This window comes from Carettochelys insculpta, chromosome 14 (assembly GCF_033958435.1).
Source record: "Carettochelys insculpta isolate YL-2023 chromosome 14, ASM3395843v1, whole genome shotgun sequence".
NCBI classification, from domain to species: domain Eukaryota; kingdom Metazoa; phylum Chordata; order Testudines; family Carettochelyidae; genus Carettochelys; species Carettochelys insculpta.
The window spans coordinates 41,252,908-41,278,682 of record NC_134150.1 but is presented as its reverse complement, the minus strand read 5'-3'; the positions used below and the strand labels follow the sequence as shown (position 1 = coordinate 41,278,682).

General features: G+C 53.9%; 1 protein-coding gene across 4 annotated transcripts in view; it reads right to left on the bottom strand.

Moving 5' to 3' along the window:
* Window positions 1-25,775, bottom strand: part of ZFPM1 (zinc finger protein, FOG family member 1) — a 140,362-nt gene that overhangs the window by 78,772 nt on the left and 35,815 nt on the right. For all 4 annotated transcript variants that reach the window (XM_075008963.1, XM_075008966.1, XM_075008965.1 and 1 more), the window contains exon 2: window positions 4,614-4,745. In XM_075008963.1, the coding sequence (XP_074865064.1) occupies window positions 4,614-4,745 (132 nt within the window). The remainder of the gene's footprint in view (window positions 1-4,613; window positions 4,746-25,775) is intronic.

Below are 25,775 nucleotides of genomic sequence, written 5' to 3'. Positions count from 1 at the left end.
GGCCGGTAGTGCCTGCAGCAGGCGTAGCAACCTCTTGAACAAAGGATGTGCGCCAGAGCAACACGCAGGCACGCTGGGGGAGTGCTGAGTCAGACCAAAAGGTCCATCTAGGCCAGTCTCCTGTCTTCTCACAGTGGGCAGTGCCAGGTGCCCCAGAGGGAAAGAACGCCCACATGGAGCACTGTAGACAGGTCACAAGAGTGCTGGCAAAGCAGAGTCGGGAGCCGGGACCTGCGAGACAGGTCAGAATAACAAGGGGGGCCTGGACAGCAACAGTAGTAAGGTGCACTGGCAGATCAAATCGGAAAGGACCCAGAATGGACTCTTATATCATCCACCCATGTAAGGGAATAAGGGAGCATCAGCGTCGATCCAGAAAACAGCACTGAGCGTGGAAGAATGCCAGACTGGACATGTAGGGCTGTTAGTGGGGGAGTCGGCTTTTGTAGATTTAAGAGCAATTTGGGGGAGATTTTTAGAATTTTATTAGCAAAATATGCTCCAGCCCCAGCGATCAGTTACACACATGCAACCAGCAAGACACTGCCTGCCTCTGCAACCGTGCAAAGGCCGGCAGCCAACCTCAGAGCCTCAGTCTCCAGCCATCTGCCCCAAGCCCAAGGGGTGTCGCATGGCACTCTCGCTGGGTGGGAGCAAGGTTCTCAGGGCTCCAGGAGAGGCATTACCGATGCACCGGCGCTTGTAAATTTCAAGTCCCCTCTGATCATGCCAGAAGAGAATTCAAGCACCCAACGCACACAGAGAGAGCAAACCCGGAGCAGCGGAGGGTGTGGGTGTGCAGATCTCGGATCTGCTCCCCTAGTTCCCAGACTCGGCGTTCCCAGCGATACAGCCGCACAAACCCCCTTCTTCTTCCTCATGGGCTTTCAACCCCCAGAGAAAACCGGTGCCTCTCTCACAGTGGAAAGAGGAACCTCCATCCCACCAAGGGCCCCACGGCAGGGATCCTGCTGAAACCGCTCCTGGCGTGGCTCTATTTGTGGCATCTACCTAGCAACTTGGTAACAATTATTTTCTCCATTAACTGCTGTTCGAGATGCTGCTGATAAGCCTATCTGCATATGACAGTGCGACAGATTAGCGCCCAAAGTGCATGTTTGTCTTCACCTCCAGGGCGGAGAACCACTGCAAAGCCCAAATCGATAGGCGCCATAAAGAACGCCCTGGGGTGACGTCACCAGCATTGGTGATATTAATACAGGTGATAAGCGGGATGATTAACATCAAATAAATCAATCACCGGGTATAAAAGTCCTATTATTTTTGGCTATAAATCAAAGTGCCTGGCATATTGATTTTTATCCATCTCGCTGAAAGCTTTCGCGGCCGTTACTGCTGCTCAGCGTTATCTGCACGATCGCCTCTTTATCAAAGCAGCCTAGTGCCAGGTGCAGCTCTCCGCCTGAGTTTCCAGCTCCTAACCCCCCAACCTCGGGACTGCAGCGAGCTCCCAAGGCAGATAAAGAGCCACTTGCTTCCTCTGGTAGCCCAGCCCAGCGGGGAGCAAAGTCTGCAAGCAAAAACCACTTGGCCTCCAAAGGAGCCTCCTTTAAACCCCCCACCCTGGAGCTCCTCAACAGCCGTGGGGCTCGAGGGAAGACCCATGAGCACACTTAGTGGGGGGAAAGGGTGGGAGTGCAGAGGGGCACGGACAAGAAGCTGGCTTGGAGGGACACCTGCGCTCCCATCGTGCTCGCTGCCCCTTATCAGGGAAGATTATCGGGCGATTAACGTTCTGCTCCCTTTGCTCAAGGCCTCCTCCCCCCGGGAGCCTTCCTTGCCTTTATCTAGGGGGCAAGTGCCCTGTTTTATTGAGGCCAGAATCTTCCCGTGACATCGATTGCCAGAAAACTTTGCTGTCACGGGAGGTCTCGGACTTTGACGGAGGGTTGGTGCCTGCGAGGAAATCACGTCAGTGCACAGCGACTGCAGACTGCGCCCGCCAGCAGGCCTGCAGACGGCGGGGAGGGCAAAGGGGCAGTGGCCCCTGGGGCCCGGCATTTCAAAGGGGCAGCGGCAGCTGCTGGAGCTCCAGGTCCCTTTGAAATGCGGCAGCAGTGCCGAGCACCACTTTGCACACAGCTGTGAGGAGGTGGGGGCCGAGACTGACTGCCCTCAGCCTTCTGGGGTGGGGAGCCAGAACCTCTCCCGACTTTGCCCCTGCGGCGGCTGTTGGCCCTGTGCAGCAGCTCTGGCATAGGAAGGGATGTGTCTATGATTCGCACAGCTCACACCATGAAGGTTTCAGCTCCTGATCCTTTCCCTAACGTGCATCCGGTGTAAGAGACTTCAGTGCCCTCACAGCTGGGCACGACTGGTTCAATTAACCTCCCCTGCCCTGGCCCTGTTGATCTCCAAGGCCCCCCAAACCCTTGACCCATCACACTTTGCTCCTGCTCCCCAAAGCTGGGCTTGCTTCACCCTGCCACTGAGAGGCAGTCACCTCCTGGGGTGGGGCACGGTGGGGCTGTGGGACAGGGTCAGGCCAGCAGGGATGCACCATGACTGTTCAGACTGGGAGTGCATGAGAAAGTACAAGCATCACCCCACCTGATCCATGCAACTTGAGAGGAATGGTCTGAGGTAAACAGGATGAAGTTTAATAAGGACAAATGCATATTGCTCTGCTTGGGAAGGGACAATCAGTGTCACAAATACAGAATGGGGAGAGACTGTCCAGGAATGACTACAGCAGAAAGGGATCTAGGGGTTATAGTGGAGCACAAGCTAAATATGAATCAACAGTGTGATGCTGGTGCAGAAAAAGCAAACATGATTCTGGGATGCATTAACAGGTGTGTTGTGAACAAGACACGAGAAGTCATTCTTCTGCTCTGCTCTGTGCTGGTTAGGCCTCAGCTGGAGTGTTGTGTCCAGTTCTGGGCACCGCAGTTCAAGAAAGATGTGGAGAAATTAGAGAGGGTCCAGAAAAGAGTGACAAGAATGATTAAAGGTCTAGAGAATGTGACCTATGAAGAAAGGCTGAAAGAACTGGGCTTGTTTCATTTGGAAAAGAGAAGATTGAGGGGCGACATGATGGTGGTTTTCAGGTATCAAAAAGGGTGTCATAAGGAGGAGGGAGAAAACTTGTTCTTCTTGGCCTCTGAGGATAGAACAAGAGGCAACGGGCTTAAACTGCAGCAAGGGAGGTTTAGTTTGGACATTAGGAAAAAGTTCCGAACTGTCAGGGAGGTCAAACACTGGAACAAGCTGCCAAGGGAGGTTGTGGAATCTCCATTGCTGGAGATATTTAAGAACAGGTTAGATAGATGTCTGTCAGGGATGGTCTAGACAGTACTTGGTCCTGCCATTGGGGCAGGGGGCTGGATTTGATGACCTCTCGAGGTCCCTTCCGGTCCTAGTGTTCTATGATTCTATGAACTTCCTCTCAGGACATCACCAGGGCAGCTGTACAACACCCCGCCGGCCACGTCAGCTGGGGTGGGACACATCCAGCCATGGCCCTCTCCCAGGAGCTCTAGCTGCCACAGGAGGGCTCTGAAGAGCTACTGTGTGGGGCATGTTGTATCTGCCAGCCAAAGTCACCACGTGGCACTGGCCTATTGGAAGAGGTGCTGTGCAGCCCCATATCTGCTAGCTGCCCCAACCCCCCTCCAGTCCCCTGGGAGACCTGTTCCTCCCCCGGGCTCGTGCACCACAGGGGACACTGCCACAGACCACTGCACGGGGATGGCGAGAGGACCTGGACCTGCAGCCATGAGGTTCTTTGTCAGCATCACGCCGCTTGTTGCCATGGCGCCTGCTTCTCCACGCCCACCCCTCCCCTGTACAACTCAGTCGCTGAGCCCTCCAGCGACCAGCCACCAGACGGTGTCTGCCTAGGCAGTACCAAATGGCAGCAGGTCAGGGAGAGGACAAACGTGGCACTTGCAGGGATCCAGCTTTGCGGCTCACCGGTTTGCTGGTCTTCTACCAGCCGAGTGGATTGCGCATCCCATGCCCCACTGCTGCTCCCCAGCCGGCGGGACGCCCCCGGGAGGATCACGCATGGGAAAGCCTGCCTGAGTCACCGAGCAAGACGTGACCCTGTGCTTGGATGCTCCACATGGTCCAGCACTCCTATCTACAGCCCCAGAGAGGGACAGGCTGGCTGCGCTCCAGCCACAGGGGCTGGCAGAAGCAGTCCACACCACGAGACCACAGAGCTCTTTTTACCCACAGGAAAGGCCCAGGGAACCAGCCCTCTCCCAAAGGCTGTTTGCCCACCACAGCCGAGCCAAAGGGAACCCCAGCTCCTCAACTGCAGCGCTGCTGGGGCCTGACTGACCCCCTGCCCTGGAAAGCCCCCACTCCGAGGGCCCACTGGACAATCCCAACCGATACTTGTGAGCTGCCTCGCAGGGGGTTGTAGAGGCCAAGCAGCGGACGAGACTTGGAGAACGAGTGATCCTGGTGTCCCCAGGGCTGAGTGAGCAAACTGGCCGGGGCAACCTGGATGGCTTGTACACACTCACCAGTAAGGGGAAGGCTACCGATGTCCTTGGCAAGGATGTGTCTCTCTGCACATGTGGCTTGACACAAGAGCTCATGCAACCAGAGCAGCAACTCCAGAGCCCCCGAGCAGGACTTACCCTCACTGCCGGGAGGGCTGGAGTCCTCGCAATCTGCAAAGCCGTCGTGGTCTGATGCTGCGCTCTCCTGCTCAGCTGGGCTGCTCTCCTCTGCGGGGGCTGCAGCGCCTTCCTCCATCTCTCCAAAGGAACCTCCAAGACACAAGTGGAGTTGGAAGGTCAGCGACAAGAAGGCCAAGCCCTTGGGCAGGTGCCCGGCTGAGGGAAAGGCCAGGTTGGCCACTCCCGGCTGGCAGAGCCCCACCCTTCCTTCGCGGGGGAGGGAAGATGGGAAGCCACCTATTCCAAACTGGCCAGCACCGATAACCATGGTGGCCGTCTCCACAGGGGACAAGTCACAGCACATGGCCACTAAAGTATCTTGTTCTCCTCAGAGAGCCAAGGCCAGCACCTGCCCCTCCCACCGAACCGTTCGCTCCCCGTGCTTGCCCCCCTCTTTCACTTCCAGGGAAGGCGGCAGACAGGGGCACAAGCTCATTTCTGTGCTCCCTGGTTCACTCCTTCAGGAGGGCGCTCCGGTGACATGCGGCGCTCCAGACCTTACACACCACACGCACCCTCCCCTTGGCTGACAGAATGGGGTCTCCCAATAGCCCCACCGGCAAGAAGGTGGATTTCAAAGCCACACACACGCCAACTGCTGAGATCATTGATGGCCTCCTGGTCAACCTGCAGTGTCCGCCCCCCTAAGAACTGGCCCACTCCAGTGGTTTCCAAGCTCAACACTGCCCAAAAAGTGCATCAGCAAAACTGACTCCTAGGCAGCGTCCACAAAGTGCCCCCGATAAGGATTGATATGAAACAAACAATGCCCCAGGTAGGGGCTCCAGGGCCGGCGCATCCCAGCTCCCATTGCATTCAGCAGGCAGGGTGAAGCCCATTTCCTTCACTGAAATCATAGAACACTCAGACTGGAAGGGACCTCGAGAGGCCATCGAGTCCAGCCCCCTGCCCCAATGGCAGGACCAAGTACTATCTAAACCATCCCTGATAGACATCTAACTAACCTGTTCTTAAATATCTCCAGCGATGGAGATTCCACAACCTCCCTTGGCAATTTATGCCACTGTTTGACCGCCCTGACAGTTCGGAACTTCTTCCTAATGTCCAACCTAAACCTCCCTTGCTGCAGTTTAAGCCCGTTGCCTCTTGTTCTATCCTCAGAGGCCAAGAAGAACAAGTTTTCTCCTTCCTCCTTATGACTCCCTTTTAGATACCTGAAAACCGCTATCGTGTCTCCCCTCAATCTTCTCTTTTCCAAACTAAACAAGCCCAATTCTTTCAACCTTTTTTCATAGGTCACATTCTCTAGACCTTTTATCATTCTTGTCGCTCTTCTCTGGACCCTCTCTAGTTTCTCCACATCTTTTTTGAACTGCGGTGCCCAGAACTGGACACAATACTCCAGCTGAGGTCTAACCAGCGCAGAGCAGAGCGGAAGAATGACTTCTCGTGTCTTGTTCACAACACACCTGTTAATGCATCCCAGAATCATGTTTGCTTTTTTTGCACCAGCATCACACTGTTGACTCATATTTAGCTTGTGGTCCACTATCACCCCTAGATCCCTTTCTGCTGTAGTTGTTCCTAGACAGTCTCTCCCCATTCTGTATGTGTGAAACTGATTGTTCCTTCCTAAGTGGAGCACTTTGCATTTGTCCGTATTAAACTTCATCCTGTTTACCTCTGACCATTTCTCCAATTTATTCAGATCATTTTGAATTATGACCCTATCCTCCAAAGCAGTTGCAACCCCTCCCAACTTGGTATCATCTGCAAACTTAACAAGCGTACTTTCTATGCCAATATCTAAATCATTGATGAAGATATTGAACAGAACCGGTCCTAACACAGACCCCTGCGGAACCCCACTTGTTATATTTTTCCAGCAGGATTGAGAACCATTAAGAACTACTCTCTGGGTATGGTTATCCAGCCAGTTATGCACCCACCTTATAGTAGCCTCATCTAAATTGTATTTGCCTAGTTTTCTGATAAGAATATCATGAGAGACCGTATCAAATGCTTTACTAAAGTCTAGGTAGACCACATCTACCGCTTCTCCCCTATCCACAAGGCTCGTTATCCTATCAAAGAAAGCTATCAGATTAGTTTGACAAGATTTATTCTTTACAAACCCATGCTGGCTGTTCCCTATCACCTTACCACCTTCCAAGTGCTTGCAGATGATTTCTTTAATTACCTGCTCCATTATCTTTCCTGGCACTGAAGTTAAGCTGACTGGCCTGTAGTTTCCTGGGTTATTCTTATTTCCCTTTTTATAGATGGGCACTATATTTGCCCTTTTCCAGTCTTCTGGAATCTCTCCTGTCTCCCATGATTTTCCAAAGATGATAGCTAAAGGCTCAGATACACAGCAGAGCCCTTGCCCCCTCCCCAGCTCGCTGGCTCATTCCGCACCATCCAGCGCCAAGCCAGGATAATGCTACTGTCGCTTTTACAAGCTCTGATGGCTACCGTACTCCTGCGTTGCTGAAGGAACTCCAGGACAACTACAACCAAACCTGCCTTTTGTCAACAGTGCTCTCCAGACAGTGCCGTCCGGACAGCTCGGAGCCGGTGAGGAGGGGTCTGAAAGAAAGCAGCACAGCAGGAAAGGAAGACAGACAGATGGAGGCAGAGCTGGGTGGGAGCTAGCCAGCCACATTCGACTCCCAGTCACACTGCTTGCTTGAACCTATCCGTCCCGGAGGCGGGAATTCAGTTCTCTCTGGTAGGGGGAGGCTCTACTTCCGACAGGGTGGGACAGAAAGGAGAGGTCCCTTCCAACGGTCGCTCTAATTTTTGCCATCCATGGGCGAAATAAATTTTGTTATGCGCACGAGGCATGCACGGATGTGCACCAACACTCGTGTGTGATGCCAGCTGTGGGTGCTCTGCTGATCAGCTGGGTGGCACCTGAAGTTCTCCTGGGCACCTGCCCAAGCAATCTGCTTACAGGGAACACTGGTCCCTTCCCCCATCAGAGTTAGGAGTATAAGGGGCACCATGGCATCATCTGAGTGGTCGACCTCCCAACCAAGTGGCAAGTGCTTCCGCCTCGTTCTGCTACGATGGGTCCAGCTCTTGCCACATTAAGGCTGGCAGGGACCTGCGCTAAACCCCCTCTGCTTGTTTCCCAGAGAATCCAGTGAGCCACACATGAGACAACACGAACACCAAACTCAGCTCCTCCCAGAGCTGGGCATGAGCTGCTCTTGCTACCTCTAAAGCCCTCATTTCACAACATCCACAGGGAAAGGCACAGCCAGACTGATTCCTGTGCACATGGGAGACAAACAGGGGGGCAGAGGAGAGAAATGCGCCATGTGGACTGGGCAGGGCAGGGCTGGAAGTCACTCACATGACTCAAGGGAGACGCTGCCTTGGGGAGGGCTCAGGCTGCGCTGGACATCCGGGAGATGCTTGTAAACCCAGCTGCTGCTGAACACATCTTGCTCCAAAGCAACTCTCCAGCTGGCCTTTGCAGACAGCAGCTTTGGAAGATTTCTCTGGATTATCACCTTCATCCCATTTGAACACCAGCTAAGTCCAGGCAGGGCAAATCTAAGCCGCTTGCCCAGACCCTCTGAGCCCAATGGCCCCAAGCTGGGACTAGAGCCCAGGCGTCCGGATGCCCAGCTGTTTGCACCGAACACCGCATCCTCTCTGCTGCGGTTTCCCTTGCCCAGCAATCCCGAAATGGCCCTGAGGGTTTCTTCATCCCCTGAGCGTCTCAAAAAGAGGCACATGTCACAGGACACGTTTACCCCGAGCCTGCAGCATTCAGCGTCGGTCTCAATACAGTGGTTGCACGCTGGGCTTTCAGTAACCTGTGCTGAGCAGACTGACTACGCTCCTCCTCTAGCTGGTGGGTCCTCCCCTGTTTGGCAGATTAGTTGCCTCAGAGGCTCACAACAGCCCTCAGGTTAGACACCAGCTCGCTGTCTGGTGACCTGCTGTCATCATCGGTCAGGTTAGGGAAAAGAGAGGAGACCAAATTCTACAGTTTCTGCTGCCCCTCCAAGTGATTCAGGCAGGACAAACCTCTCCACCAATAGCCAACCTTCTCCCGTGCCAGATAGGAGATGGGAGAATGTGGGGAGCCCAGGCCCACCCGTTACTCTGGGCTCCAGCCCAGGGACCTCGTGATAACAGCTGCCAGCAACGTCTCAAGTCTCAGCTGCTTGGTAGACAATTTGCTGGGCCAATACTCCACAGCATCCCCAGCACCCTCTTTCCCACCGGCTCTTCCTTCTAGTACCTGCTTGTGCTTACTACTCTGTCTCTCCTCAGCTCCTTTTCTCATCCACTCCTCACACCCATTGAGCCAACAGAAGAGGAGCCTCTTTTATAGCCAGTCTCAACTGGTTCTTCATTGGCTCCTGGTGTCCTGATTAGCTTGGCTTGCTTGAGTCTGCAAGCTTCCTGATTGGTTCCTGGTGTTTGAAATGGACTGATTGCAATGATTGATTCTAGCAGGTTCCTTCTGCTTCTGCTTAGTGCTAGTTTATTTTGAGAACAGGGACCTATTTAATAAAGGGCTAATATATCTCCATTTTGTCACTCTTTGGTACCCCTCTGGCCTGATTCTGTCACAAGATGGACGCATGGGAAGTTGTTGGAGGTGTGATCTCTCATTCCTCCAGCTGACAGTGCTCCAGGAGAGCCTGCAACCTCCACTCTGGGCACAAGTTGCCCAGCCGCAGGTTGCTCAGTTGCAAAGAACCTCTAGGATATCAGAGGAGGGCAATGCTGGCTCCTACAAAGATGTTTGCGAGAGAGACCTTAGGGAAGCAGACATCAGGCTGGACAGCTGGGAGGAGCTGGCAGACGATCGCAGCAGATGGAGGCAGGAACTATACAAGGGCCTTCAGAAGGGTGAGTTGAAGATCAGACAGCTAGCAAAGGAGAAGCGAGCCCACAGAAAGCACAGCAAGGACCTGCCAGACACCCATTACATCTGCAACAGATGCAGCAAGGACCGTCACTCTTGTGTGGGTCTTCACAGTCACAGCCGACGCTGCAAATGAGGATGCCAAACGGAACTACGAAGGGCACGTTCCATAGTCTACATAGACTGAAGGGTGCTACTACCTAACTGCAGGACTGAGCAGCACGAGGTGTTAAGCGCAGCCATGGGCCCCATTTTCTGTGCCATCACAAAGAAAGACAGGCTGAACTCCCAGGAGCAGGGTCTAACATGGCCAGGCCACCTCTGTTCAGTTTTGCCATTTTGGCGGACCCAATGGGGCTTGAAGAAAGGGCCTGTAGGCTAGTGGGGGGAGCTGCTCTAGCTGGAGCCGAAAAGCCAGATTTTCTGGCTAGAGTGGTAATAAACTCACATCCTCAGGAGACGGGCACTGAGGAGACATGGAATGCACAGGTTCTGGTGGGGCACATGCACGCCAAGGTCACCCCAGCACTTGGGAAGGCTTTGCTCTTGTACCGTCCAGATCTGATCATGGGTCATGTTCCATTTCTATCTTCTGCCCCTACGCAGCCACCTGGCTGTGCCACAGAAACAAGCACCCAAAGGGCCAACCCCTGAGGGATTAGTTGGCCTCCTCTAGAAAACCACCCGCTTTGCAGCAGACACGCCCATGCTGAGCCGTTGCAACAGGCACATCTAACTCAGAGCACATAAAACGCCGCTAGCACCGAAGGCAAGAATTCCAGAACAGGACTCTTGGCCAACTCATTTGCATGTTTTTCACCCAGAATGCTCTTCCCTTCTATCACACAGCAGAGCTGGCATGGGTGCCTGGGGCTCACATGGAGACGTTTGGATGTGTGACTGCAGAGGTTTTCGACCTGGACTCTCCACACAAGGTCTCAGGTTTCCAAAGGGGTCTGCTCCCCTCTTCCTTTCCCTCTGAGGCACCTGGCCTTGGCCACCGTTGGAGGACAGGATGCTGAGCTAGATGGACCTTTGCTCTGACCCAGTCTGGCTGTTTTTATGTTCTGCACTTCCATTTGGAAATTTTAGGGGCTCCGCAAGTAAAAAGAGATTGAAAACTGCCCTATGCTATTGAAACCCTTCACCCACACCATGCAGCTGAGAGGGGGACTTCCACAGAATCACAGAACACTAGAACTGTAAGGGACCTTGAGAGGTCATCGAGTCCAGTTCCCTGCCCCCATGGCAGGACCAAGTACTGTCTAGACCATCCCTGACAGGTATCTGTCTAACCTGCTCTTAAACATCTCCACTGATGGAGATTCCACAACCTTCCCAGACTTCCTTCCCCATTGTGCTCACCGGCGTAGAAGAACGAGTCCCACCCTACCTGAGGAGATGAGGAGGCCCTTACTGGTAGTTCATCCACCCATTAGCCCACTTGCAGAATACAGACTTGACCAGGCATTTATCCCATTGCACTGGGACACCCAACACTTCAGTGCGCTGAGGACACAGCAGTCTATGCAGCAGCTGGGTTCAAAACCAAAACTGTAGCCTGTCAAGAAAGAGAACCCAGCCTTGAACCACACAGAGCCACCTAAGGAAATGCCACTGTGGTGCTTGGTTCCCAGGGCACAGAGAGAGATCAAACGCAGACCACAATCAAACAGGATACAGAGGAGCACCTCCTCCCAGCCTAACCAGGCCAGGAACCTCCAAAAACGGCAAACAGCTCCCATCAAAAAGCAGAAGGGGGCTAGAATTCCAGCGCATTTCTCCAGACCTCAGCCACTCTGTGACTCCAGGCATGTATATTTACACCAGGAGAACAAAGGCCCCATAATCTATACAAAGCAGACAACAATAAGCGTGAATAAAGAGGCTGCCGGAGAAGGGAAGGCAATTTATTCTAATTCTGCTAATTTCAGTTCCAGCACAATTAAAAAGACTCTGATAATATTCAGAAACAATTGCCGGCTAACAAATCGGTTCTCTTGCGGTAAATGAAACATTGTTAGGCTAATTTTTTCTTTCACGCCTTCCCGGCTCTTGAGCGCCTGATAAAGTTAACCCAAGTCTCTCCTTCCCTTCTTTTCTGTCCCCCCTCAGTGGGCATGAAAGGCCAGTCCTCTCCAGAGGAGCCCAGGTGGGAGCGTGGCTTCTTTGCTCACCAAAATACGCTCTTTCAGCCAGAACGAGTATAAATAGCAGCATAGACAACGTAGCATTGGTGGGGGCAACAGAGACAACGGCTGAGCTGGTTTCCAGCGGGAGCCTGTGTAACACCGACCGGTGGTTTTGAACTGGTGATCTTAGGAGCTAAGGGCTGGAGCATCTACCGCTCAAGCTAAAAGCCACCAAGGCCATCGAGGGGAATCATTCTCTCTCTCCGTGAGTGGTCTTAGCGCTGCTACGTGGGACAGGAGACGGCACCCCATAGGTGTGTGGGTTACGCATGCTCAGTACCATGCTGCTAGGCTGATGTTTCTGCCATTGAGCCTGCACAAGCCTGGGCCCAAGAGCAGGGGAATCACACCCCTCGCTCGTAGCCTAGACATATGTACTTACCTAAACAAGGCTTCTATAGCCGTTCAGTTGTTACTTGCCCAAGGTAGCCCCGGGCTGCTTGTTCTGAGCATTAACCACCCAACCTCACCCTTAGATGCGGCCCAGAAGCAATTCTGGGCCCCAGCGCAGGGCAGGAATCCTGTGCGGAGAGTCCGAGATGGGCAATCACTTGGTACTTTTACCGCACCCCATTGCAAAGCTGTCAGTGTGGATGTCCGCAGGTCATTTTTGAATAGGCAGATACAAATTTTGTATCCACCCCGGGCTCTCCTGATCTGTCTGTGGGCCTCCAGGGGCTTCCATGGTACAAAACTGTATTCAGCCAGGGGCTTCCCTGAACCCCTCTTACCAGATGAATCCTACTGGGGCCTTCCATGCTCTTTCTGAATCAGGCTGTTAATCCTGACGAGAAGAAAGAGCTGGATGGTTCATTAGATTGAAAAAGGGATCAGGCCCCTTCAATTGCAAGGCCACAGGTCTGGATTAGGCGTCCAGCCATGTTACCGGGAGAGGGACACCAATGTCATAAGGGTCGTCATCTCCGCTGCTGGGCCCCTGGTTAAAGAGAGACCCCCCAAAGAGCTAGACAGGCCTGGAACTTCCCCATCCAACTCCAGTGTGATCACCTCTAGGGCTCATTTGTGGGGCAACATGAAGGCCAGGAGCTCTGGCTGCACGTACTGCCTCTGTTCAGAGAGCGAACGGATCTCGGTCTCTAGCAATGTCGATTTGGCCCCTGTAAATTCGCTCTTGGAAAGAAAGCAGAAAAGTGGCGAGCCCCTGTAATGGGGCAGCCCCAGTCCTGGAGCGTGAAGGGTCAAGCGCAGCCCTCAGAGGGGGCTGAGGAGGCAGCAGCTGAGGCAAGGAGCTGCCAGTTAGCTGCAGCTGTATCAATATCAATACGGACTCCAGAAGAGAAGGAGACTTTTGCTGCCACGGTGGAGCAGGAGGGACCTGGCTGCTGGGGAAGCTGCAAGGGCTCCCTGGCATAGAACAGGGCTGAGAGAAAGGCAGGCAGAGCTGGGGGGAGCTCTGGCCAGGCGGCGGGGCCTGAGGGCAGCAGGTCCAACCCTGGCCAGTGATGAGTGGCCATTTCGCCCCTGAGTTAAGGGGCTGGATAATGACCAGCAGTGGGTCACTGGGGCAAGATGGGTGTAGGGGCCTTGGGGTTCCCTGGGAGGGGAGGACCCCCGAGGGTGGGGCACTGAGGCAGAGCAGTGCCCCGCAGGAAGGGCACCATGGTGTAGGAGGGAGACTGGCCTTGATGAAAGGTAGTGGAGACAGGATAGCAGGTTAGGGTGGGCAAGACCCTGGCTGGAAGAGGGCGCTCAAAGCTCATTCCCGAGTGACCAGCAGGCAGCGCCACGGTGCTGAGTCACGCCCGGGTACAGCTCCGCCTGTGTCGGTGAAGCTGAATTTTAGGTCCATCTCCCTCCCTCCGCCCGCCGCAAAGGTGCTCCTCAGCTGCAATGCGCCCAGCTGTCTTGGAATGGGGGCAAGCATTAAATTGCTTGGAGCTGCCCCAACGGGACCCAGGCTCGCAGCCCCCGCCGAGGGCAGGCCTGCCCTGTAACAATGGAAGTCACAGACGGCCCAAGGTGTCCCAGCAGCACGCCTGGCCCGGACACAGCTACCTAGCAGGAAAAGTAAAGCCATGCAAGATCCTGGGATTCCATCCAGGCACATGCAGGTGTTCAAGGCAAAATGCGATTTCCCAGTTTCTGCTGTGCCCAGGAGAAAGTGCAGGGCTGGGGGGGGGCGCAGAAGCTAAAATATTCTGCTATCTCCACCAGTGAAAGGCGCCTCCAGCACAGCCCGCCAGTCTTAGCACCCAGGGTCTAGCTTTCACACCCCAGCCGGCCGGCGGCCTCTCCTTTGGAACTTTGGACCCCTCATTCTGGCTGCCATGTGCCAGCAACAGCAACGTTCCCAGCTGTGCGGGTTAAATGAGCGAGTAGATATTTAAAAAAAAAAAAAAAAAAAAAGGAGCTGTGAGTGGAGCGTCATTTCTCTGGGATTGCTAGAAGCCTTGCACAGTTATCACCTCACGCAGACTCCCTCAGCTTCCCTGATCTGTCTATTCTTCATTAAGCAAATACGCTGAAATGGAAATGAAAACATAATAGCTATTTGATTTTCGGCGAGATATTTTGCATATTGGTTCAGCGCTGATAGTGGAATTTCATCAACTCCCTTTTTTCATGCTTTAAAACTGAATTACTGAGGCTGGCTTTACAGAGAGGTGATGAGCCAAAAAATACTCCGTTCCAAGATACTCCGCTTCGACGATTAACTAGTCTCTCTCTCCCGCCCTCCTTCTCTCTCTCTTTTTTTTTTTTTTGATAGCAGGAAGGATTTCTTTTTGAAAATTACAGTGATTGCAAAAACTTGCATTAATCTGAGCTGATGTGACAAAGTTAACCGTGTGAAGGCCAGCTGCTGAGGAGATCAGGGCCATTAGCATCTGGCTTGGCTGGGGGTGAGGAAGGGATCAAGTATTTTTACTTGGCTGGATGAGGGGGGGCGTAGCTGAGAGTTCCAGAAAACTGAGCATTCAGCAGAATACACCCAACATACCTAAGAGTGCAAGAGGAAGAATTTTAGGACTGGGAAAAGACTTGGGAAAAACCCATTATCCAAACTAGCTCTGTTCTTTCCCCAGGACTATCCTCCCTCCTGTAATACAAAGGAATGTAACAGCAGTGGGCTGTTTACCATAGCCACCTACCATTAACCTTGCACTCAACAGATTGTAGGCAGGGTAGTTTTGTACAGTTCTTTTGTTGCTGGTTTACCATCTTTCCTTTCAGGGCTTTGCCCAGTTTTCCATCCCTTTCTTTCCTATCACAAATCCCGGTGTGTTTTTTCCTCCACAACTCTTTTTCTTCAAGGGCGTGCGCACACGTGTGTGCAAGAGACAGACAGACACACACACAAAAGAAGTGTGTGTGTGTCTGTGTGTGCACGTGTCAACTATATTCCTAATCATTTTTCTTTTCCAGTTTCTTTTCCCAAAACCTGTTTATACGTTCACCCCCGCACATACTCACGTTCCATTCCTTTAACTTAGGGTGCATGAAATGGGGGGCAGCGTAAAATTTCATACGTGGAAGATTAATAAAGATTTTATATTCTACAGACATTTTTTTACATGTGCCAAAAGGGTTTTTGTTTTTGGTTTTTTTTTTATTTTATGAACATAACTGAAATTTCCACTGGTTTGGGTGACATTAGACGGGTTGAGGGGCCCCTGTTAATTGCAGGGGCGAAAAGTGGAGCCCGACCTAAAAAGTTTGCTGACCCCCTGCTTCAACTTATCCCATCATTGAACCTCTGTCTGCTGCCCCCTCCTCTCATAAGGTCTGAAATGATTGGACCTCACAGATGGCCACAGAATTAAGCTCAGATAAGAGGCTCCCTGTTCAGGGGCGGTGCCCAAGGCAGTAGCCACTTGCTCCCCGTAGCTAATGGAGAAGCAGGAGGGTGCATCAGGTGTCTTGACCCTAACTGTGGACATCACCTCTATCCCTCCCCCTCAGCTTCACAGCTGCTGTTGGAGTAAAGTGGCCATGGTTACTTTGCCCCCTTTTTGGGTCCCTGCTCCCTAGAGGGCAGTTCTGGATCACCACCGAGCTGCAGCTCTTTCCAAGGTCGCATGCTTGACATCAACCTGGCTTGTCAATTTTGCTTGGCTGGGCTCCCCAGGGAGCAGCTGAGAAAACTGCCTACTCAGGCTTTGTTCTTCAGCCACTTAGATCTCGGCTGCCACAGCAGCATTGCAGAGTAGCAGTGCACATGGCTCGGCTCTGGGCAGCTTGCATCAAACCAGGATTTGAAAGCTGTGCTTTTAACTACAGCTGAGGGCTTGTCCACCCGCGGAAGTTACCCTGGTTGAGACCAGCGTGGGAAATTATACTGGTGTAATTATTAGCTCAACTCCTCATGTGGACGCTTAGCCTGGTACAAAGGGTATTTTTTCTGCATGGCAGAGGGTCAATTGATGTCTCTTAGGAAGGGGCTATACCTGTATAATTCAATCAATTGACAGGTATAATTGGCAAGAGACTTTCCCAGGTAAACAAGCCCCTGGAGCCTGAGGAGCTGAAAGCGCCCTCTCCCACGGGTCAGCCTCCCTGCTCCCACCGAGCTGCTTCTTGGAGCCCCAGAAAGAGATTTGGGCCCAGCTGTGGTGAGCTGGCACCGACTGCAGTGAAAGCTACTTGCACATCATGAGAGGCGTTAGGAGGAGAATTTCAGAGTTTTAGTTTGAGGGCAACATGCCCCTGCTCCCTCTTTCCCCCCACGCCCCCCTTTGGGAAGAACTCAGAAGACAAATGTCCTCCCAACCTCAGAAGGGCCTTACCAGGCACCGTCTCCCCTGCCTATGGGAGCTGATAATTAAGATGTGCTACTCCATTCTCCACCCTCCTACACCAAAGGGCTTTTGAATCCCTGTCACAGTGTGTGTGTGGGGGGGTCCCCAGGCCCCATACCCCACACCCGCAGGCAGAGGTGACTCTCGCTTAGCAGGAGAACGGAAGGTTACGAGGTGACAGGGACACAGCGTAGAACAGACTTGTCAGTACAGGAACCAGAAGCCGTCAGTATAATCCAGCTGGGGGAGAGGGGCCCAGAGGGATCCCCAAGCCAGGTCCTGCTCCCCCTCCTCCCTCTCCAGCCAGACCAGACTGCCCCATTCACCAGCCCAGTTCCAATTCCAGCCCACCAGGCCCCTCCGCCCACCTCTGTCCTGTTTTGCAGGAGAAGAAAGGGGTCACCTGGTTGCCTAGGTTATGAAGACCCTCAGGTACTTGGTCTGTGAGACTTGGATAATAACCCTGGCTTCCCGGGGGGGGGCATGAGGGGCTAACTGCTGAGCCCTCTGGAGATGAGAAGGTGGGTGGGTTCAAATTCAAGCTCAGACACAAGACCCTTATGTGTCAGCAGGCTGGGGAGAAGCACCCCTCATGCCCAGCAATTCCAGGCGTGACTAGCACTTCGGGGGCCCTCACTTTTCAAGGACAGGGCTGTCCCAAGCTGAAACACCCTGAAGGAACCAGTTTTCTGAAAGCACTTAGCAGCCACCCTCTGAAAAATATATCAGGCCCCTTTCAGCTGCCAAGCTGGGGACCCTAAAAATGGAGACTTCTGAAGTCACTGGCAGCTTCTCAAACTCTTGGCTTCTAGCTCAACCCCCGCAGTGCTAGCCGCTCCCTGGTCTCCACATGGGTTGCACCTCCGAACAGTCCACCTGTGCTCCCCATTTCTTATGGCTCTGCCCTCCTCCACACACACATCCCCCTGGGGTCAGCCCGTCTCCCGCGCGTGCGTGGAACGCCACGAAGACAGGCTGGCATCAGGCATCGACAATCTTCAGTCTCCCGCAAAAGCCGCCCAGGGTTGGAGCAGCAGCCTTTTGGGTTGACTTTATTTGGAGACACGCCGGGAGAGAGGGAGAGTGAGTGACAAACTAAGCTGTGTGGGCTGTCAATCATCCCTTTCAGGATCAGGACAGGCGAGATAATCTCCTGACGAGTCCTTGAAATGCCCACTTTGAGGAGGACGACAGGTTCATATTTAGCACATCAGTCTCCCCCTGGATCCTAATTACTACCTACGAAGGCCCCTCGTTCATTACTGCAGGATTAGCGCAGGGGGTGGATAAGGATAGCAGGCAGCGACCAGAGCAGGAACAGTCGGACTGTGCTTTGAAAGAGAAAATGGCTCCTCCGCTGTCAACAGCGGCCATCAGATCAACAGCAGGGCCCGGCGGCTGCCTCCTGCTGTCCCATGAATGCCAAGAACAGGGTACTTCCACCACATTTATCCTGTGGGCCAGCCCTTCTGCTCTGGTTCTGCAGAATTCAGCTCCTCAGCTGGACTCCAGGCTCTGATGCGGCCAGTAAGAACAAAATAATCACACTCCCCATCTGCAACATTACCAAGAAAAAAAAATCTTTAACGCAGAGCAGCACCCGCCTGAGTCTGCAGACAGCAGAGCTGCTTGGAAAATGTGAACAGTGACAAAAAGTTATTTGCAAACTTCTTATTTTCCAGCATTCGCAAGCAGCCTGGAAAATTAAATACATGGCAAAGAAGGGTGGTCTAAGAGAGTCAGGTTTGGTCCCTGGCCTGGTGACAGATTTCCTGTGTTGACTGCAGGCAAGCTGCTCGTTCTCATCTGTAGAATGGGGATATTTAACTCATCCGTCTCCCAACAAGTCTAATTACCAGCTAGGAAGGCCACTTGTTCACCCCCCAGAAGATTACAGCAGGTGGGGGACAGTGTTCAGTGTAAGCTGAGCACTTGGGTAGCCTCCCAGGAGAGATTCAAACACCATCCAGTTGATCAGCAGAGCGCCCACAGCCACCACCTTGTTGCTCTGCTGGTGGTGCACATTCACACATGCCTTGGAGCACATAAAATTTATTCCACTCAGGGATGGAAAAATAAGAGGGAACCCTGCTGGTGGGGGTGATAAAGAAAAAAGGTGTGTTTCTCCACACCTCATAGCCATTGAAGGCAAATCCACTTAGTCAGTGCAACGTTGTGCAGCACTAGCTTCGTATAGCAAGGAAGGGGTGACTAAGACCCTAGATACCAGCCTGCAGTTTGTATACATGATAGTAGCCAAAATGAAGTGCTTTCCTGTGAACCGTGCTCATGCCAAGAGACTGATGCAGTACTCGCATTCAGAAAGCAAGGCGGAAGCAGGTCAGCAAAATCGTTGTTACACAGGTAATTATTTGATCGTTTCATTCCAATTAAACTTCTTTTAGCATCTGAACAATACCCCTTTTCTTGATCTTTCTCATTTATCCAGCAAATTGGAAAAAAAAAAAAAAAGGAGTTTGTTTCCAGGCTGCCAAGAGAGAGACCCTGGACTATCCAAAAGCAGGCATGCAGACAAGAGCGAAGTGATAAGAGGCCTTGATAACAGATAGAAAATAGCAACAGATTCAGACTTTCCCACCGGCTTGGAAATCAGGGGAGGAGGTGATTCCGTTGGGCAAATGACAATCTGTTCTCCGTCCATCACCCTCCCAGTGGGCAGTGGGAGTAGGGGTAGACAAACGATGATAAACAGGCTCGTATCTTCAACTAAAAAAGGTTTGATCCTACAGGACTGTTCTGTGCTGCCACAGGGCAGGGGCCCAAAGGGTTGTCAATCCCTGAGCCTTTAAAAACCACAAAATTCACAAGTTCACTGTGCAAAAATGGTTAGATTTTTAGGAAACCGATCGATTTTCAGTTTGGGGGTCTCTTACTCCCCTGGGAGGCCCACATTTCCATGCCCCTTTCTGTAGCTGCCAGGGCTAATAAAAATGTGCTTTAAAAATGACAAAGTCAGGTTGTCTCAAAGACAAAGGACTCCAAGAGCTGAGGCTCTGAGCAAAACCCACCCACTCTCCAGGCTTGGAACAGCCGGTGAGACGGTCCCATAGGAAGGTTTCATTGCTTCACAGAGGATCGGAACAGCTTAAATGCAATGTGCACTGACACTGAATGCAAACTCCTGGGGTGTGCGTGTGTGAATCAGGCAGACCAGTGGGATTTGAGGGTAATCCAGCCATGGCTTTAAGTTAGTAGAGAAATGAGGATGAATGTCCCCTTCCATGTTCATAATAGCCCTGCCTCCTCCTACTCCCACAGGTCAAGAGCCTGGGGTTCTGTTCCCACCTTAGCCACCTGCTTGCCGTGTAACCTTAGGCAAGTTATCATTCCTCAACCTCCCTCTGTCACGGGCTGTCACGCCTACTTGGACAACAAGCTCTTTGGGCCAGAGACTGTCCCCTTCCTTCTCTTTACAATGATGAGCCCAGGGTCCGATTGCATCTGGGGGCCCCTAGGCACGACCGGAAGATGGACACTAATTAAACAGTGCATTGAGTTCTGCACAGGAACTGAAAACCTCCGAGTCCGTGATCCACTGGCACACACAGCTGGTGGAGCAGGAGGGGACAGGAGTCCCAGGATGGAGACCGGACAGCTGGGGCCCTTGTCTCCCTGCCACCCTTGGCAATGCCTGTTTGGGTAGGGGAGAGGAGGGGAAGCACTCCAAAGACAAACACAGCTCCGCAGCCAGACACAGAGAGCAGGAGATAGGCACCCTGGAAATAGCCAGATCAGAGCCCAGTCTCCAGGGAGAACTCCTGCTCCTGTGAGGTCAGGCGAGGTTGTCCCCACCCCAGCTCACACCTCTTGGGCAAACCAGATACCTGGGGGTCCCCAGGGAAGTACGGGGCAGCCCCACCCACAGAATGCCCGGCAGGGAAAAGACCAGCCATACCAGCACTCGGGCATGGTTCAGGACCTCCAAGGAGCCAGGGTTTGAGGGTCCCCACTGCACACCCTAAAAGCATACATTTGCTTTGGATTAACGAGGTGCATTAGCCCAGTGCCAGGGTCTCCAGCACCAAGGCTGAGGCGGCAAAGTCTGGAGAAGAGAACAGCTCTGTTAGACATTTCAGTGGCACTGCACTGGGCTGGAGTTGCAGCCCCGCTCCTGCCACCAGTGACGTCTCGGTGAAATCAGTGCAGGCGTTCTGCCCCGGGGCTGTGTCTACACCGCCGCAGCTACGTCCAGGCTAACCTACCTGAATGGCGCCGAATCCAGCAGCACAACAAGCCAGGGTTGATGCCATCAGCACTGTGCTGCCTTCACTGCCTCACTTCACCATGCTAGCTGGAGTTAAGCTCGCTCAGGTACGCCGGCCCACGCGCTGCTTTTGCTGGGTAGGGAAACCCTTAGAGGACTTCTGGATTTGTCCAGACGCCCCAGTTCAGAGCAAGTTTTCACCAGCACCTCCTGCCCACAACAGCTACATCTGGGGACTATCCAAAGCCAGCCACACCCCTCTCCCCAGTTAAGGTTTTGGCCACCTGCTCTCAACAGGATACACCATCCCACAGCCAATGGGACAGAGGTAAATAGGATGCATCACTCCAGATGGGGCCTGACCCGCACAGCATGGAAGATGCAACTAGGAGACACAAGCCACTTTGGGAAAGGTGAAGCATTGTGGCAAATGGAAAAGGAAAGTGTTAAAGGAGGTAGAAGTTTTGGTTTCCAACCCTTGTAAGAGTCACCTCCACCTCCCACCAACTCTCCAGCCCCTCCCAACTCAGGGGCTCTGCTATCCCGCCACATCCATCTCCCAGCTTAGATCAGGTATCCATTCCACCAAGCTAGAAGCCTCAGCCTTTCCTAGGTCCTGGAGTTCTGGGAGGAATTTTTAAGCATCTTCTTGGGAAGATGGGCCAGCTCTCCACCCACAGCAATGGGAACGGACGACCTGGTCCCTGTTTGTTCACATTACCACCCCGGCTGACTTGCAAAGCTGCCACACAGCATTGGAGTAGGAGTCCTCCAAAGGACAATTCAGGAATCCTTGGGGAGAACAGGTGCAGGGAAGCCAGTGCAATTCTTCCTGGTGATTGCTTCTCCCATGGTCTTCATCTTCCCTCTGCAGGGCATGGCCCGAAGTCTGGGCAGACCCTTGCCAAGCACAGCTTGGCACAGCTTCCCCCAGCAGGAGAGGGGAGGTGACAGTGAGCTAGCCAACGGGACTGCTTGCAGGTGTGCGTGCCAGGAGCTGACAGAGAGAGAAGGTGCTGTGCTAGAGGCCTCTGCCTGGAGCCAGGCCAGGCTCCTCAAGCCGGCTGTTCCTGGAAAGCATTAACACGCAGGGTGCTGAGTGAGCCTGACCCTGAGGAGACCAGGAGAAGTGACTGCGCTAGAACGAGAGGGCCACGCAGATAGAGTTAGGGGTGACTCCAGGTTCCCCTGCAAAGGCAGCGAGCTTGATAGAAAGCAGATAATGGCTCTTAGTCTCTGCCATGGCCTTCAGGCGCTTATCCAGATGCTGACCCTGAATTCATCCTCAAATTCTAAACAAAGCAAATCATGGCTGGAGTCGGCAGGCGGGTGCTTCCCACCAGGCCCCGGGGAGCTGAAAGAGACTCTCCCAGCTGGGAAAGCGGGCAGGAGGTCCATCAGCCACTTGGCAATAAGGCAACAGGGAGATCAGTTATTCCGGGGGCTTGAAAACACTCGCCCCTCCCTCACTGACACAGCTCCAAGAGCACCAAGGCCTCACACCACCTACTGCACTTCTGTCCACCAGCCTCTTCCTCCAGCCAAGGACAGCGTCTCCCCTGCTGTCCCCAGGGCTTTCCCGATCTGGGCCCATCTGACCTGCAATCTGGCTAAGGGACCACAAGTTCCCAGCTTTGGACAATAAACCACACAGGGAGCTGCCAGGCTCCTGCCTCCTGACCCCCCGCCCAAGCGAACTTGCTATGTCTCTCCCCACCACACCCAGGGGCAGGACTCAGGAGCTCCCAAGGTGAGTGCTTCCCCACTTGCGTGGGGCAAACAAGTCACCAAGTCTGTAACACGTTTGGTCAACCGTCCCTGTGCCTCCGTTTCTCTTCTACCCTGAGGAGCTTCCCAACCTGCACTGCTGGGGAAGGGTGGCCAGGCAGCTAGGACTCAAGTTTTAGACACCCTGAGTTCAAATCCCTGCTACGCCATGGACTTCCCGTGTGACCATGAGTGAGTCATTTAGCTTCTCTGGGGCTCAGTTCCTTCATCTGTACAGTAGGGTTTATAGCACTGCCCTAGGGCATTGTGAGGGTAAACCCAATCAAAGAGGAGTTTGGACACTGTGGTAATGTGGAAAGATGTGTACCTAACACGGCCGGACACACTCTGCCCTACGGACAACCAAGAAAAGCCACCCACCCACTCAGCCATCTCCAGCCATCTTAACAGACCCAAACGAGGCACAGAAACCTCCCCAAAGTTCCTGCTGTGACCTGCCAACCGCAGGACAGCTGAGCTTGCCCGTATCCAGTGCTGGCAGATTACCCTTCACGCCAGGGAGCTCTGGAAGCCAGTGGAAAGACACAACCATTGCTCGTCACCTCCGCAGGAACGTGGAAGGACATGAGCTTCCTCCCTCTGCAGCAGTTTTCACTCGCTTAGAGCAAATGCAAAGTGTTCCTCCTAGGGAGTCATCCCCCTTTTGTGTATGTGCAGCTCAGTGTTCCTCCCACAGCGGGAGAGCAGCAGAAAGGGATCTGGGGCTCAGAGTGGACCACAAGCTGACGAGTCAGCTCCTTCGGCAGAGGAGCGGGAGGGGGAGAGACCTTACGCAAGCACGACTGCGGCCACAGGCACGAGCAAGCACGATGCCATCAGCTGTGTTCAGGCTCCTATCTCCTCTGGAGAGGATGGGTAAACGTGCTGATAATTGCAGCTACCACAGAAGAGGATGCTGGGGAGATAATCTGCTGTTATAAAAAGAAGAGGGCAGCTCTTGGGCAGACGCACAGCGCAGAGAGAAGGAGCCAGGATACTGCTCCCGTGACAAAGGGGGGAGTGTGAGGGTTTTATTCCCCTGGTTCGGCTGCATGCGGTTCCTACTGCCCAGCTGTAACAGCAGGTGGGTGCCTCAGTTTCCCAAGACCCAGCATCAGTGCATAGTTGGTGATGGGAGTTTCGGTCTATTTGTAATCATTTGCAACGTAGCAACCAGGTGACCCCTTTATTCCCCCCAAAACAGGACAGAGGTGGGAGGAGGGGCCTGGCGGGCTGGAACTGGACCTGGGCTGGTGAGTGGGGCAGTCTGGGCTGGCTGGAGAGGGAGGAAGGAGGACCAGGGCCCGGCTCGGGGACCCCTCTGGGCCCCTCTCCCCCAGCTGGATTGTACTGACGGCTTCTGGTTCCTGTGCTGACACGTCTGTTCTACGCTGTGTCCCTGTCGCCCGTCACCTCCTGTTCTCCTGATGAGCGAGAGCTGCCTCCACCTGTGGCTTGCAGAGCCCAGGGATCCCACACTCTGTGACGGCTCCATTCCACTGAAGATCAGAAACCCTTCTGATAACACCTGTTGCTCCTGCCCAGGATCAGGGGCAGTCAATGAAGGTCAAAAGGAGCCTCTCCTTCCCAAGGCAGAGGGGCCGCCGTAACTTCCTTCCCTGATCTGCCACGTGAGGTGGACAGAAGGCTAGTCTCCTCCCAGCTGGAGCTCCTACAGGTGTTGGCGGGATATTTCCATCCATGCATCCTGCTCCCGTGCTAATCCCCTGGCAAACAGAGCACCAAACTGGACCCAAACTTCAGGGCGCTCTGCCCCAGGGGGCTGTCTCGATGCTGTCTCGGGGGCCAAACAGAGCCTTCCCTTCCGCCCTCGCGCCATGCCACCGCTCACACCCATTTGGAAACAGACAAGTCGGCAACGCGGAGGGGGGCGTTGAAGGGACTAAATGGGTCTTGTCCTGCAAACTCAGCTCCTCACCTCCCAAGCCAGCATCTCGGGGGGCTGGGCTCCCCCCTTCCCAGCTACCTTTTAATATCAGGCCGGTGTGAGTAGCTGATAGTGGCTGGGCCTGGCCCAGCCCCGCACCGGAGCGGTACCTATCGCTAATTAGGAGCCCTCCATCGCACCGATAAACTCGGCCTGACCTTTGCAGATGGTCTCCATGGCAACACGGGTGCCCTCACCACATTAGCCTCCCCTTCCCCTAAGGATTAAACCCATTAACTGTGGGGGTTGGGGGCGGATAATGGGGAGGGGAACAAGAGAGGAGATGCTGAAGGGAGATAAGTCAGGCTGCTCCTGCGGCAGGGGACTGGCTCTGAGTGCGAGGCACGAGCTGGCCCCGCAGGCACTTGCGTGCAAAGTCCCAGTAGCTTCCTGATGAGCCCCTTCAGCTTCCCTGTCCACCGCCCTGCCATCATCTCCTGGCCCAGAGCCCCCTGTGACACCCACGCCTCGGCCTGTCCCGCGCTCCCAGCCCCACCTGCCTCTTCACACGGCCGGCTTGCGGCAGAGGCAGCTTCGCTGGGGTCCCCGGGCCAGGCAGTGGGGCCGCTCTCCTGAGAAGCCGGGGCACAGAGATGGGGCCTGGCAGGGGATGCGCCAGGGCCGTGCCTGGATGCTGGACAGACCTAGTGCTTGTTCAGCATCTGTGGGCAGTGCTTAGGAAATGCTCCTTTGGGGCACGAGAGCAGAGACTGCCAGCCAGATACGGGCGAGGGGGCACCTGCTACGCCCAGGGCCCGGCCAGCGAGGCGCAACCCTGAGCTAAAGGCGGGTGATGGAAAACGGAGCCGTAGCCTCTCAGTCAGCCAGGCTGGTACCCTGTGAGGAGCCGCCAGATGGGAGCTTGCTATCCCCATGGGCCTGGCTTTGAGTGGGTGGCCTGGAGGACGCAGGCCCCGTAAATCACAGAACTACAGATTGCAACTCTCCGGGCCAGCACCTTCGGGACCCGGCCGGTGCCAAACCAGAGAATTTGCCGGACCACAGGAGGTCAATATTGCCTGGCAGCATTACCAACACTGACACTGCTTGCTGGGCTCGTGGAAGAGTGTGCCTGGTGGTGCAGGAGATGGAGTACAGGCTGAACCTCTCTCATCCAGCACCCTCAGGACCTGACCGGTTCCAGGCAAGAGAACTTGCTGGGCTGCGGGAGGTCAATATTGTCTGGCAGCATTACCAACACTGCCACTGCTTGCTGGGCTCTTGGAAGACATTGAGGGTAAATCACAGCTAAATAACAGCACAGAATGTGGACAGCCAGGACTGGTAGCTGGAAACAAACTTATGGGACCACCGGAAACTTGGCCACACCCTGGATAAGTGGTCATTTGGCTAATGAAAGTCACGCTGGAGTCCGG